This window comes from Anas acuta, chromosome 8 (assembly GCF_963932015.1).
Source record: "Anas acuta chromosome 8, bAnaAcu1.1, whole genome shotgun sequence".
NCBI classification, from domain to species: domain Eukaryota; kingdom Metazoa; phylum Chordata; class Aves; order Anseriformes; family Anatidae; genus Anas; species Anas acuta.
The window spans coordinates 6,590,852-6,606,786 of record NC_088986.1 but is presented as its reverse complement, the minus strand read 5'-3'; the positions used below and the strand labels follow the sequence as shown (position 1 = coordinate 6,606,786).

General features: G+C 45.1%; 2 protein-coding genes across 2 annotated transcripts; both read right to left on the bottom strand.

Moving 5' to 3' along the window:
- Positions 1-3,081: 3,081 nt before the first annotated feature.
- TXNDC12 (thioredoxin domain containing 12) lies at positions 3,082-15,550 on the bottom strand. The gene is made up of 7 exons (XM_068691334.1): positions 15,289-15,550; positions 13,168-13,228; positions 7,315-7,367; positions 6,537-6,610; positions 5,920-5,989; positions 5,747-5,830; positions 3,082-5,281 (listed from the first exon to the last, which is right to left on the bottom strand). Exons 1-7 carry the CDS (start codon positions 15,374-15,376, stop codon positions 5,202-5,204), a joined length of 510 nt encoding a protein of 169 aa, XP_068547435.1. The 5' UTR covers positions 15,377-15,550; the 3' UTR covers positions 3,082-5,201.
- KTI12 (KTI12 chromatin associated homolog) lies at positions 9,747-12,336 on the bottom strand. Its single transcript, XM_068691328.1, has one exon. It carries the CDS (start codon positions 11,112-11,114, stop codon positions 10,401-10,403), a length of 714 nt encoding a protein of 237 aa, XP_068547429.1. The 5' UTR covers positions 11,115-12,336; the 3' UTR covers positions 9,747-10,400.
- Positions 15,551-15,935: the final 385 nt, after the last annotated feature.

Below are 15,935 nucleotides of genomic sequence, written 5' to 3'. Positions count from 1 at the left end.
TAATGACCCTGGGTTGAAAAGGCTCATTCTCCAAACTCATGATAAGCTCTGGTCACATAGGAAAAACATTATCTCATTGAAGCACAGTTTGCACACAGAGCAATGGCTTCAGCTCATTACCAGCTGTTGTCTGGGGAAGCTGGATGAAAACATGCCAGTTGCAAGAAGAAAACTGAATCATATTCATTTGAATAGGTAGCACACATCCAGGCACTTCCTCACTTCAGTGAGGAATAAGCAGCATGTATGCCCCATGCTGTCTCTCCAAGAGGTGTGTGAATTTCATCCTCTTCATCAGAACTAGTGCACCAAAATTCCTAAAAATGTCATTTGCAAATGGATCATACCAGAAACTGCACAATAAAGTGACATCCAAATTTGCCTGTGCTGCCAACAGAGTTTCTCTTATGCACAGCATGTTATGTTGTGTCCTGAAACATGCTCAGAAAGCAGGGAGAACATCTGCAGTTCTCACCAATTAATATTTCTGCAGCACTTCTACCTCCCCCATACTGTGCTTGTGCTAAATAGCTCAAAAATGAGTACATACCAGTAAACAATCCCTAACCAGCAACTGGTTACCTACAGCCTTAGCCAGGCACAGTCCAGCCTGTGCTGCCCTGAAGCCCAGCTCCACAGGCCTTCATCCCCTTCCCTGGGGTGGCAGCAATGGCATCATGCCCTTCCGAGAAGGGGGAAACTCTAGCAAGTTGTCTCCCTTTCATCCCATCATCGCAGAGACGTGGGAAATGGAGGAAGAGTCACCTGTGTTGGTTGGAAGAAGGAGAACACGGGAGCAGCTCAGAAATGCTCAATTGTTTTTACAGCAGCCACCCCTTGGTGATCCTGTGCCCAGGACGTACCCTGCCTGCTCCCTGCACCTTGCTTGATGGGCTGCTCTGTGCCTGTCCCGGGACGAGTGCCAGCACCAGTGGCGTGTCACGTTTCCTGCTGCTCTGAGTCACAACCTGGAACGCTTAAAGCACAGGTCAGCCAGTTTCTGCTTCCAGGGTAGTTATGAATGGAGAAGCTTGGTCTCTCTCTCTCTCTCTCTCTCTCTCTCTCTCTCTCTTTCTTTCATCTCTAATCAAAGCAATCTAGCACCAATTTAGCCATTACAAAATGATGCTGTATTTGCCAAAACCTGAAGGAGATTGCAGAAGCCTCGCACTCTGTCCCCTCTGCCTGTGACAGGTGACAGGCCACAGGAACTGGCTGGCAGCTGAGATGCCTCCTCCTCGGCACGCTGACGTGGTGGCAGCGGGCTGGCAGCACAGGAGTGAATCACCACCTCTTCTAGGAGTGGTGTTCCCCAGACAATGGCAGGCCTGGAAACTGCGTGCAGCCACTCCTTACGCTAGACAAACTTTGAAAGGAAAAGCAAACTGAGTTTATTTGACTAAACTGCTTAACAAATTGGCACCTGTTTCTTGGAGAAAGAAAGGGGGAATGTGTTAATAATATGCCAGATAGTTTTGAGGCAAAGTGACTTTCACCAATTAACAGACCTTCGTAGTTGTTTCTTGGTTCCCTTCAGACAGCAAACTCACCTGCTAGCTAGCCCCTAAGACAACTTACACAGCTCTCTGGAAGAGGGATGCAACCTTCTATGTTAACCTTACCCTTTCCTTGAAATACACATGAATTGGCAGTGAAAAGTTCCATCACCTCCAAGGATATATGACTTGCATCCACACAGGCTTACTAGTATCTAACTGCAGAGCTGTTTGTTGCATAAGCTGTATGTGAGGACAACGAATGAAGCTCATTAGCAGTTTGATACAAGTTAGATACAATGGCAGACAAACAGACATGGGGATGAAAGTGCGTTTGACTAGGAACCTCCTAAACTCTCAGCATGCCAGAATGATGGACAGGTTGTTCTGGCAGTGCTGGTGTTCCTCCCCGTTGCACTTTTGTTCCCTGCTGTGAAACGTGGTGAAGGAAAGGTTTCCCGAGCCTCTAGCTGACACTTCCTTAAAGCCTGCTCAGCCCCAGGTGCACAGAGCAACCTCTGTTCCTAAGCAGCCAGATGGCTAGCTGCAATCTAGTCACTCTTTAATTAACTTTGCATTTTTCCTCTGTGGGTTGTTTCTGGGAAGAAGGGAGCTGACAGCATGTTTGTTTACACGAGATTGATTTGGCCTGGCACTTCCCTGTGTCTATACTAAGAATTTTGAAGTGTCTTTGGGTTTTGTTATCCCCATAAATGGAGAAGCTGAGAATCCAAGGGGATTTCTGCGGCGTATCTACAAAGTTACGTAAGGATGGAGGTTTACTGCAAGTCATATGCAAATAGATAGGAAAGCAAAATGAAGCTGATGGGGGCAAACTAATCTGAGGCCTTGGTTACTGTGCACTGTTGAGCTGCTGCAGTGTATAATTAACTTTAGACTCAACTACAACAACAGTGACCTGGAAGAAGCTCCTGAAAACCCCATGGAGTTGCTTGCATGCATCAAGTTACACAATATACATCCAGTAGCTCTTGGAAGAAAGGTTCAAGATGTATCCCTCTGCATGGCAGAAAATGCCAACCACTATTTTCCAGCTGATCTAGATCAAAAAACAGAAGGGTGTAAAGAATCTGCATTAGGAATTAGTAGCTAAAATTTCCACGTATAAAACTAGCAGGTAGCAAGAGAAAATGGGGATGCATTAGAGAAGTAGTGATGGAGATTAATTTTGAATAAGAATGGTCTTAAATGATGAAGCACACTTCCCACATCTGTCACCAAAGGGAGATCTCTGTAGATAGAGAACTTTCTAAAAATTACTTAGAGGCAATGTTTGCTTCTGACATCAGAGCATTTGTAAAGCAAGGCTTTGGGACAAATGATGTGCATGTCACAGGCTATAACTTCACTGCAGAGTTAAGACAACTGCAGAGCTGCCGAGAAAGCATGCCTGGAAAATCACAAAGTTGTACCCTGCTATTCTGCATCCAAGATTGGTTTTCGTAATTATTATTTGTTGAATCATATCCCAGATGAGCAAGCAGAGTCCTCCCCCTGGTGGCAAGCAGAAAAACACATAGCATCGAGTTTTTACAGTTGTGTTCATCAAAGGATATAAAGGAAGTAAGGAGCATCAGACAGGACCTGTTTTTTATTAGGTCAACTGATACATCTGGGAAAAAAATACAATTTTGCAGAACACAAATCATTTTTCAGGACTTACACAGAATTATTTACTTTGAAGGCTGATACAACTTGAGAACAGTTGCTGAGTTCAATCTGACAATTTATTAGACAATTTGCAAGAGAAGCAGAGTATAAAACTTGTACAATAACTTTTAGTAGCTGAACAGGGTAATTGCAATGTGCAATAATCCCATTATCTCCACTGAGTCCTTGTCTTTTAGTGCTCAATTGAGTATTACTGTCTAAAATCCCTTTAAGGCAGAATGGTCTGGAAAGTAAAATTCATACCACTACTAACAGTAAAAATGGACTCAGTAGGCATGTTGGTTTTATTGTATTCAACAGTTTTCCCCAACTAACATCCTCAGGTAGCTTTTAAAAAATTATCTGTAGAAAATTATCTCTCTGCGTTTGTTATTGGAAGTTATGGCAAGTGCCTCTTGGACAGGACTTTTTCCTTTAGATGACTATTTCAGTGGATGAGGGGAGAGCAGTGGGTGTTGTTTTTACTGGCTTTACTAAGTCTAAGACTAAGACTTTCCTTTTTTTTTAAGACTTTAGAAAGGCTTTTGACTGTCTCCCATAGCATTCTCACAGACAAACTGAAGCACTGGCTATGTAAACGGACAGTGAGGTGACTGAAACTGATAGAACTGCTGGGCTCAAAGGGTGTGGTTGCTAGTGGAGTAACCAAAGGGTGGACATTTCAACATCTCCATTAGCAACGTGCTATAACAGGTCAATCACATGCTTGGGAAGCTGGCAGATGATACGAAACTGGGGAGAGCAGTTGATAACCAGACACTTGTACTGCCATTCAGAAAGACCTCAACAGGCTGGAAAAAAATAGGCAAAGAGGACTATCAGGAAGCTCAACAGGTGGAAATGCAAAGTTCTTCCCCTGGGAGAAACAACCCATGAATCAGTGCAGGCCAGGGGCCAACAGGCTGGAAAGCAGCTTTGCAGGAGGGGATGTGGGGGAGAAAAAGTTGAACATGAACCAATGATGCACCCTTACCAGCAGGTAGAGAGAAGGGATTTTTTCCCTCTATTTTTCTTTTCAGTTCCAGTAGATAAACACTAAGTATAACCTTGACCTCAGCAGTATTTGTTAGCGTAATAATGGCTGAATTACATTACATGAAAAGCAACTGTTATATTTTAATTATATAAAAGAGAAACCTTCTTCAGCTGTGACATTCAGCACTAATAACCACTGCAACATAAACACAAATATATTCCCCAGTCTTTAAGAATGGAAAACTATGCCCTTCATCAAAAAACACTGCATGCTTATGTTTAAAAAGGTTTAATTTTTCACCCTGGTACAAAAATACAGTACAATGTGATGGCAAGGCATTAGCCAAAAACATTCAAAGAATAAAAGGGGATTTCCCGTAATGCTTCAACATAACCCACCTTCACTCAGTCAGACAATCAAAAGGTGAGTAAGTTCAGTTTCTGCCCAAAGGCAAATAAGGATGAATCACACAGAGTTTTACATAAAAATATGTTTGCAGAGCTAATAATTTTACATGCTAGTTGGACATTGATGAAATTTACTCTACTTGGCTTAGTGGCAAAATTTATGGTTTGGGATTTCTAGAAAACACCTGGCCCAGGTACATGTCCCACTCATATGAATCCCCAATAAAACAATGGGATCACACAATAATACCAGCGAGAAAAGAGGGATCCAACCCTGATTAAGCGTCAAAATGTCGGCTACTTCTAGTTATTCCAATCACACTGTTTGTCTTCAAATGAATGTTTTGCCCTACACACCTCCCTTTTAACACCAATATTAGTGGTTGCTCAAACACATGAATTGATGTGTTTGCACATTATCTAGTTGCAAAAAATCATTACAGTACACACAGCCAGGCAGAGGAGGAGATAACACTGAAAGTGATGCATGTGTGTGAACTCCAAACAGGGTTTAACCTAACATTGTTGACAGGAGAATCACGTCCCTCCAGTGCATCTACATTCTTGGTCAGTTTAATCATTGCCATTTAGAGTTTTGAAGGGATGGGAAAGCGTCATTCAGTGTATTCATTATAGTTCATCTCCCAGGTGTTTTTGTTTGAAAGCATCACCTGTGAGCTTCTCTTGGGCCTCCTTCATCCCTTGGACAACTGAAAGACCAGACAGAGAGAGATCAACTATTAATCTAAAGAGAAAAACAAGGTGTCCTGCTAATGAATGTATTTCAAATCAACAGAGTTATATGTGTACACAGAATGTAAATCCACAAAACTACCCAAGGGGAAAACAAAACAAAACAAAACAAACAAACAAAAACGAACAAAAAAACAGGCTTCTGCTCTTCTCTCAACTATTTGTGAATTGGATGATTTTCTATGCGACAGATGGAGGCAGATTAGGTCCTAGAGACATTATGGTAGGTATTAAGGTGAATCATGATTCTGAACGTGGTTCCTCAAAGCACAGAGAGTCACTCACTCACTGATGTAACAGCTCCTAGTTATGCTGTCATGTATAATTTTTCTCCACAAAAAAGTGAAGGTGTTGTCCTTCACTTGGGACACACCCAGAGCTCCACCTTACTAAAAATACACTTCAAATTAGTTTTCACATACCTTGATCAGCATTGGTATAGAAATACTTGTAGCTGGGGTTTCCTTTCTCATTTATGATTTCTGGGTGAACTTTTCCACTGGGGTCTATGAAAGAAGAAATCAGACAGGAAATTCGGGTGGCAACAGTAAGAACATGATCCTGTGAGTGGATACAAAAGCTGTGAATGTCTTACCCATGAAAAGGATTCTAGGAATGTAACCTCCATCAGGACTAAAGGCTTCATCCTTTGGCTCTTCATCATCCTATCAAAGCAAGACAGAAAAGAGAGAATATATTAGAAAGATATCTAACAAAACACAGTACTCATTTTAAAGAAACAAGCTATTGCCTTCAGATTCCATTTACCCTGAGCAATTTACAACTTGAACAGACAATAGATACTGCAGTATCTTCCACTTTCAAAGAAAATAAGGTTATTTCCACCTAAACAAGTATAATTTATCAAAATAATCTTTTTTTTTTTTTTCCTGTCAATTTGCATTACACTTTGCTTTGGTTTAGAAATGTTTTATACATCAGGAGAGAATGAATACAAATTCCTTTACAGTGGCGACAGACTGATATGCGGTACAAATTGTTAAAGAGACAAGGGTAGTCAGGTTTATAAACACAATTAATATAACTATACTGAAAAAAATAAACACAATTAGCTACATCAACCATCCTGCATACCTACTCAGGAGTGCAAGAGTTAGGACATAGACAAAAAACAGATGCAACCAGTTAATGAGGATTCCAAATACTTAATTACTAAGCAGTAACGTGGATACAAATCAGAGCGTAGCCTACCTCGAGGTTGACCATAACAAAATTATGGGCAAGTTCGGAGATCTCCTTAGATTCAGCAAACTTTGGCTTCAAAGCTAATTAAGGAGGGAGGGAGAGAGAGACAGAGAGAGATGTGTAAATATGGAAAATATTTCAGGTTTTCAGGTCAACACAGAAACTCTACCCCATTCCTGCCTCTAGAGAGCTAGTAATTTTCAATGAGCAGTGGGTAAATGGAATATATGTGTCAGGCTGTTCAAGCCAGGCTCAGAAGAGGCAGTAACTAAAGCAATCCCTGATGACCTGCCACATGATGAAGCCTGGCCAACGGACATACGCAGTCATTTTGGAACCAATGGAACAGAAGCAAAAAGCTTGCTGTAAATCATTTCTTACTCAGCTAGTTCAGCCTCGGTCTAGTCATTAGGACTAGCTTGTTCCTTTGTGATGCTGAAAAAGCCTCACCTTCTAAGAACCACCAGCCAAAAGTAAGGGCAATTTAAGGGCAATCTCTTAATTCTCAGAGATCGTTCCTTCTCTCCCATTTTTATAGCAAAGTGCAGGAAAAACTGCAGCCACTACAGACGTGCAGCATTTCATGTTACTTTGCTGGCGTGCAGGCATGGCTGGCTTTTGGCAGTGCTAACAGGTAAAGTGGTGTGATATTGCACTGCTCCACATGAAATATAAGAACAGCTAACTGCATTTCGAATGCAACATTCATGTTTCTCATGTTACACAATTTGTGTACAAAAGTTCATTAGAAATTCCATCAAGCTTTAGTGTTAAATACACTCACCTTTGCAAGCTCCACACCAAGACTTGTGGATGATAACCATAAGAGGCAAACCACTTCAAATAAAAAAAAAAGAAAAATAATTGTCAAATAAAGCTTACAGCCAAGCCTCTCAACTATTACCATATTATTTCTAAATTCTAGTACATTTTAACAATCAGGCCTTCTACAAAGGCTCTATGTAATAGAAAATATGGAGATGCAGAGAGATTCATCTGCATTTGCAGGTTTTGCAGCCTTGCAAGTTTTCCAATCTTAAACACACATCAAAATAATTTATTAGAAATGCCAACCAATGACTTGTGGAGTAGGAGACTTTCTTTTTGAAAGGTTTGCTGTCATTAGTTCAGACATGCATAGAAGCACAACTGGTCATGTGTTTGTGTTTTTTTTTAAAAAGGCAGGGGTTAGTCACACCAGATACGTGAGAGATCTCAGAAGGGATTTGCACAGCCACTTAAGCCAATGCAGGGGGTGAGAGTCATCCATCCACCCCTTTCCCAGTTATGGTCTGCATGTTTCAGACACTTCTTTCTGCAGCCTCCCATAATTAAGATCTGGGATCACTGAGCAATAATCAAACACAGTAACCTGGCAAACCTGTCAGCTTCCAGGCTAGTTTCCCACGTGCTGGTATGCTGAAACAAGTGTGAGAAGTGCCAGGACCAAGAAGGAAGGGAGCTGTGTGGAACTGCAGCCTAAATAAAGTACAAGGTGGAAGGACCAAAGTGAAGAGCCTAAGTTCGCTGTAGAATGAATATACAGAAATGCCTTTTTTGTGGACAACTCAGAGTATTAAGTTCAGCATGTCCAGTACATCATGTGAATACAAGTACATCATGCGAACATTATTCTCCGTCTCTCTTCCTGATGTCTTCACTTAACCTTCACTACCTACACTACCTGGAGGTTGATTCCATTGCCTATGTCTCATTTAACCTTGTTCTAAAAAATCCCCTTAGCATTTCACCTTCTGATGAATTCAAGCTTAACAAATTTGAATTCTCTAAGCTCCTTTGTAATGCATTCAGGCTGCATTATGTGATTAGACAAAGAGGCCTTAAACACAAAGAATTTCACCTATTTCCTGTTGTAAATGCTGGTGATTCAATTAATCCACCACTTCACTGCTCTCACTAAAATACCTTGCCTATTTTACATGAAGTTTACCTTTCTAACAAGGAAAGTGACACACTTACAGGTGATACAAAAGACTAAGAACAAGGAATTGGGAATCTCATCCTTGTTCTCTTACCATTAATTCCCTTTAGCTATGGAAGAGTATCCAAGGGAAGCTACTAATAGTGATACAGCTTTCAAAATAGTAAGAACAACCTAAAATTAGTCAAAGTAAAAGAAGGAATGTAGATAGGTACACAGAGAACATACTCTATAGATACTTCTTTAAGGTAACGCCAAGCAAACACCACTGTGAACAATGGCAAATAATGACTAGCAGATCTGAAGGACACATTTTCCTTCATCTGCAGATTGGTATGAAAAGAACTCCCTACCAGCTTTAAGTTACAGCTTTCAGTAATGCGTGGAGAGGAAGGAAGTAACATTTGGAATAGTTCAAACAGAAGCCTGGCATTTATTACTAAGCAGTTGCTGTCGTCTTCTTTACACAGGACTTTGCAGTAAGGAGCAAGAACACACATTTCGCTGGTAAAGCTCATGTTACATCTGTGCCTTCTCCCTGATGACAAAAATATACTTTTTTCAGTTTTTATACAGTCCAACATGATTTTGCTCCTTCCTCAAGATGAGGCTGATTGAAGTCTGGAAAATATGCACTGTCCTTATCATCAAGGATCTTCATGTCAGAAGAGTTACCAGAAACACACGATCCTTGGTACTGCACCACACTTTTACTTTTCTTTTTTTTTTTAAAGAGAGATTTTCAATGCAGATTTTAAATGCAACTGCTCAGAGTCCTGGAATACAAACTCTTAGCTGGACAGAACTCACAAAAGTTTTAATGAGACTGTATGTATTTCATCAGCTTTATTCTCTTTGAGAGAGAAATTAATTTTATTTACATCAAAACATTTTTGTAGTCATTTCTCAGTTCTGAAATGCCTAAGTCCATTTAGCAATCGGTATGCCAGATAAATAGCCAATGCCAAGCAAATCAGTGAAGTGTCCCTTCTTGCCCCACTTTGCCATTTCCTCCCAGGTAGCACTATACAATCAAAAACAGAACCCAACAACATTTATTTAAATGAGGGATGACACCCACCAGAACGTGAAAAGTACATCTAAGCTATAAATGCAGTATAGCAAAGACTGAATTAGTTGAAACTAAGCACAAAAATGAGTTACCCAGTCACAGCCAGTACAGACTTAAGAGAGAGTTTCACCCAGAGCAGTCATTGCCTTTTTAGTTCATCCTTCTTAGAAGAGCACAAGAGCACTCACTCTGAAACAATTAGTGTTTTTAAAAGCATTTAATGATGACCTTGCACAGAAAAGCCATAGCAAGTTATTTCAATAAAACAGTCCCACGGGTAAATTAATTCTACTCCATTTAAGGCACGTTTTATTGTTAAACCTAAAATAGAGAGGTTGAAGTTGGCTAAGCCAGCACCCTTCTGTTGTGCTGAGTTCACAAATCGGTCTCATAGGTTTTGAAATTGTATCCTAAGAATACAGCCTGTTCCAGTCTGGGAACTGAAGTCCCTTCTGCAGTTTGACATATCTGGAGACAGCCTTGGAAAAGCAATCTTCTGATTCACAACATACACACAGCCAATGCACAGGGGACAACTTTTCCTTATGGTCTCTATCTTCAGGCTCTGACATTCATATACTGCATGATTATTGGGGTGTATGTCTCCACAGGAGACTTCACTTGCTTGGGGACGCAACAAGGTCTCTTGGAAAAACACATGTGGGCAGAATGTGGTGGGGAGGGTGGCAGGAGAGTCTCCAGAGGGATCCTCTTAGCAGTAAAATGTCAGCAGGGACACAGCATCCTGCTGCTGCCATGTGTCACGATATGCGACAGGCAGGCCAAGAGCTCCTCAGGTCAGTGGCTGGGAGGCACACTCCTGCTGCTGGCAGCGCTTTGGCCCGGGGCCTCGTCTTCACTGGATGCTGCGGCTCAGGTACTGCAGGAACATGCTGGCCAGCTGGGGCAGGTTTTCATCGCTGGGCTGCATCTTGGTGTAGCTGATGAACTGCCTGCGCAGCCGGCTCAGCTCAGCCATGCTGACGGGCCGGGTGAGCACCAGCCCTTCCACCACCCCGGGGACACGCACCTCCTCCCCGGGCAGCACCCCGCTCCTCTGGGCGGCCAGCACGGCGGCCACCACGTCCTGCGTGGCTCGGTCGAGGCGGTGCAGGAACTCGCACGACTGCAGGGGCTGGCTGCGGGTGGCCCGGTGCGGCGGCGGCGGGGTGCTGTCGAAGAGGGCGGCTCGGATCTCGGCCAGGGGCAGCGGCTCCTCGCCCCGCACGGTGAAGAGAGGCCGGTCCCAGCGGTTGCGGGGATCCGGAGCCTCGAAGGGCGGCTCGGGGGGGCCGGCGGCGCAGTGCAGGAGGCAGAGCGCCGTGCCCGCCTGCCGCGCCGCGCAGTACAGCTCGTAGCGGCCGCTCCGCAGCTCGTTGCCCGCGTCCACGATCACCACGTCCCGCCGGCTCAGCCGCCGCTCCACCTCGGCCCGCAGCGCCGCCCGGCCGCCCTCCGCTTCGGTCACGACGTGCGCCCGCCGCTCCGGGCCGTCCAGCGCCTCCCGCAGCTCCGCCGCCCGCCGGCTCTTGCCGCTGCCCGGCGGCCCGCACAGCACCACCAGCGGCATCCTCCCCTCAGCGCCCGCCGCGCCGCCATCCTGACCCGGACGGGGCCGCGACTGCTTCCGCCGGGCTCCGGCTCGTCGCCATGGCGGCGCGGCCTGACAGCGGCCCTGCGGCGCCGCCACAGGGGGCACCCGTGAGGGTCCCCTCACAGCGGGGCGGCGTGGGGAGCCAGCAGGCTGCCCCTGGCACTGTGAGACCCGAAATCACCTCACGGCACCTGGGACGGTGACACTGAAACCACCACACAGCCCCTGGCATGGTGACACCGAAATCACCACACAGCCCCCGGCATAGTGACACCAAAATCACCACGCAGCCCCCAGCACTGTGAGAGCCGAAATCACCACACAGCCCCTGGCACAGTGACACCGAAATCACCACACAGCCCCTGGTGTGGTGCCGCCGATTTGCAAAGTGTTTTGTTTAAAAGTGCGATCGCACTGGAGTTAGCTTTGAGAATGAGATGCTTTCAGAAATACACAGAATCATAGTATGGTTATAGGTGGAAAGGACCTTAAGGATCACCCAGTTTCAAGCCCTGGCCATAGGAAAGGACAGCACCCACTAGGTCAGGTTGCTCAGGGCCTTGTCCAACCTGGCCCTGAACATCTCCAAGGATGGGGTATCCATAACCTCTCTGGGCAGCCCTCTGAGTGAAGAATTTCCTCCTAACATCTAATCCAAATCTCCCCTCTTTTAGTTTAAAACCATTCTCCCTTATCCTGTCATTATCTGACTGAGCAAAGAGCCGCTCTCCATCTTTTTATAAGCCCCCATTAGGTATTGAAAAGCTGCAGTAAGATCACCCCTGAGCCTTCTCTTCTTTAGGCTGAACAGCTCCAGCTCTCTCAGCCTTCCTTCACAGGAGAACTGCATGAACTGTCTCCATCTCCACAATAACCTGTAGCGTATGTAGACACTGTTTCCTGGACCTCCAAGACATCCAGGGAGTGCTATTTACAGAGCCAGATTTAATGTCTTGAAACTTCCTGTACTATTGCCCCCAATACATCTTGCTACATAACAGATAATTTCATGTAATTTTCATCGCCAGCCCTAAGGTCAGACTGCTGACCTCCATCAAGTGAGCTGGTCTGTGTTTCTGGCCAGGAAAATCAAGTGTGCATCACATCCATCACTGCCCAGGGGGGATTGTGAGCACAAACGCTCATCTTGCCTAAGCACTCCCTCCTTTATCTGTGCTATTTAAAAACTTCCTCTGCTTCATTGCAAGGTAATACTACAATTGTTCCTGCAAATACTGAAATTGTCTTTTTTTTTTTGTTTTTTTTTTTGTACATGTGTATCAAATGAATGCTAAAATATCCAGTTATAAACTTATAAACGTTTGCTAGACTTCTGAACTGTACCATCTGGGTTAATATCACTAGACCTTGCACAGTGAATGGAAATCAACAGGTGGATCAGTTTGACAGCAAAATTCAATTAAACTACAAACCTGGAAAGCATAAGGAATTTCCACTAATGTCAACGTTGTAAGATCTAGGTTATAAGTTTTAAAATGTAAGTAGAATTTGTAAGCATACAAATTTCCTCCTCGCCTTTTAATAAGAAATTGTGAGAAAAATATGCCAAAATGTCATATTTTAAATGTTTTCATAGAGACAGTGTTGTTATAGAATTTAACCTAGAGAAGGTTCTACTTAAACAGCTTATCAGTTCACTATAGGTTAAAACTTCTTCTTGCAGACAGTAAGAAAACAAGTTGTCTCATGTCAAAGTCTCAAATCTACATAGGCACATCCACTTTGATGGAAATTATCAGCACTCCTGAGCTCAGGGGGACTGAGTACCACTAACGCATGTGTTTGTGGGTTTGGGGTCCATATCTTTACTGTGACAAAAGCACAAAAAATATTTTCTTTTCAAAGACATGATAGAACTTCAATAATTTAATTCCACATCTGAATAGTCTCCTAAACCACCTTTATATTGGTTAATAATTAGTATTTTCTGTGGCTAAATTTAGGATTGATACAGAATCTTGACAAACTCTTAAAGCCACTTTTCTGTATTTAAAACTAGGTAACATACCTGGCCGCTGCCTCTTTCTTCCCATCTTCTAGTGTTCTCCAATGAATATGATCTCCAAAACCTGCCAGAGAGAAAGGTTTATAAATGCTGCATAGTTTAACATATCATCAGAGGAAAACAGTCCAACCCTTTGAACATTTTCAACTCATTATATAATCTTTTTTACAAGAAATTATAATCCCAGTCCTGGGAAGACTTCTGTGAATACTTACAACCTACATGGCCTTACAAGGAATCCCACTGAAATTAATTAACAAAAACAAACCACAGAGTCATGAATATTTACACATATGCAAAGGACATCAAAATTCCCTGAGCAGAGATTAAAATTGAAGTGCTTTCTGATTATTCTCCATTCTTCCTCGATCTGTGAACATTTATTAACTGATTACTGACAAATTAAACATGTCACCATCTGGCTTCCTAAATCCCACTGAATGTGAACTAGCACAAAATAACTAGGCCTTAAAAAATACATAGGCCAATAAATGATTATTAATTGCTCTAAAGCTATTACATTAAATACTACTACTGATGATAATTGTCACCAAAGAGTAAGAAAGAACCCCGTTATGCAGATTGCTGAATGTTACAGTGATTGAACAACACAGGACATATTCTACCCAACAAGCAGATAACAAGACTTGTTGTGTCTTGTCTGTTGAGATAAACCAAACAAGCCCATGTCAACAACAGTAAAGCAGGGACTGCCATTTTTTTCACCCTGTAGCCAACACACCACTACCATCATGAGGCTCAAAGCCATGTGGAGAGCTGACATGAAGGAGATCTGGGAACTGTTCAGAAATGAACCCCTTTTGAAGACTTCCCCAGAGGTCTCATTGCTCCAGTAACATGGGGCTGTGCTGAAAGAGCAAACATCAGCCTTGGCATGCCCCTTCCCATCGCTGAGGTATGCTCAGCAACCCCCAATGCCTGGGAAAGGCTGTAACCTCACTGAGGGGGCAGATTTTGGGAGCTACACAGGGACCAGGAGCCACAGCCTGCCCATTGCTGACACAACTACAAGCGGACATTGTCTCCAGTAGACACCTGCAGCAAGGCAGCTGAAGAAAGCTGAGTGCAGGGCCAACAGAGCCTCCTTACTTCAGCGTCCAGGAAGTCTGAACTGCTGGCATGGTATCTGTATCACCTTAGCTTATCTCCCGATACGAACTGCCACGACCATGTATGATGCAACACATCAAATATTTAGTTGTGCTAATAGGAAGGCGGAGATGCCTCCTCCATGTCCGCGCACACGTATCCGTGGCAGTCAGCCGCAGACACAAGGCTATGTTCGTACTTGCTGAAGGTGGCACAGGTAAAAGCTGTTGCGCTAGCAGAAGTCGTGTTTACTCAGAATATTGACACATCAGGTACTGCAAAGGCCAACGTGTTCAAACACAGGAAATCTTCTATTGTTCTAAGCAAGAAAGCGCCTTTTTTAAAACTAAAAATCAGTCTGTGATGAGCTTCAGCCCGTTTTTAAAAGCACTCCGCGAAACGTTACAGCCTGTTTATTTTGAATGAAAGTCGATTAACCGCAGAATGAAAGTTTGCCAATCCCGATACGGAAATAACGGGGCCTCGCACCACAAGGCCCCGCTGCCCGCGGTCCAGGCGCGTTACCACAGCCCTGGGAGATTCACCCGTGGGGCAGCCCGCCCAGGGTGAAGCTCGGGGCCCTGGCGAGCCGTGCCTGAGCCAGCCATTAACCACGGCAATTAATTACACAGGGAGGGCAGGCCAGGCAGCAGGGAAGCCGGGCAAGTTCATCAAGCCATTCATCGCCTGCCAAGAGCCAGCGGCGCGGCCGCCGCGCACCTCAGGCGCCGAGGGGCTGCGCTGCCTGAGAGCGGGGCAGCCCCCTGTGGCTTGGGTGGAAGCCGAAAAAAAAAGCTGCAACAGCAAAGACCGCTTAAAAGCCGCCTGGTACCGAAGGGCAGCACCTCCCTCAGCCGCAGGGAGCTGTGCAGGCAGTGCCGGCGGGTCGGGGTACCCAGCCCGGTCCGCCCCCCACCCCGGTCCCCTTCCAGCCTCGCCGCCGAGACCCCCGCGCCCGGCTCCCCGGCAATGCCGGCGGGTGAGAGGAAAGCACGAAGGAAACGTTTGCCTGACCCTTTCCGAGCCCTTCGGAGGCGGCTGCGGAGGCCGCCAGCAGCAGGCACAGGCAGAAGACGGAGACAGCCGCAGGCTGAGCCTTCATGGTGGCGGCACCCCCGGGGCGGACCCTGAACCTCCGAGACGCGGTCGGACCGGCTCCGGTGATCTTTTTCGTTTCTTTTTTTTTTTTTCTTTTCCTTTTTTTTTTTTTTTTCTTTGAAGGCCAGGAAGTGATGAGATACGGATGTGGGCGGTGCTGCCGGCCCCTCTCGGCTGGAAAGCGCAGGGGGAGGTGGCGGGGTGGGGGCTGCTCCTCGGGCCGGCCCAGCCTTAAGGGCAGGCAGCCGGGACACGGGGCAGGGTCCGGGGAGGGGGGGGAATCGACTTTCTTTCCTCCTGACAAATAAACCTGGTGGTTCCGCAGCTCTCAACCGGGCGGTTGGGAGGGTAAAAGTGGCCATAAACGGTTATTTTGGTTGGAAGGGGGCTTCAATAAGAGGGAGGGGACGGGGACAGCCGCTGCGAGCCGGGCAGGGTGTAGCGGGCTGGGGCGCCGTTCCCTGGCCGGGCGGGCTGCAGCACGCAATGCTCATTTATTTTGAGAACTCCACACACGCTCCCGCCTCGCAAGCGGTTGTTTCTTCCCCCCCTTAAAAGCAAAG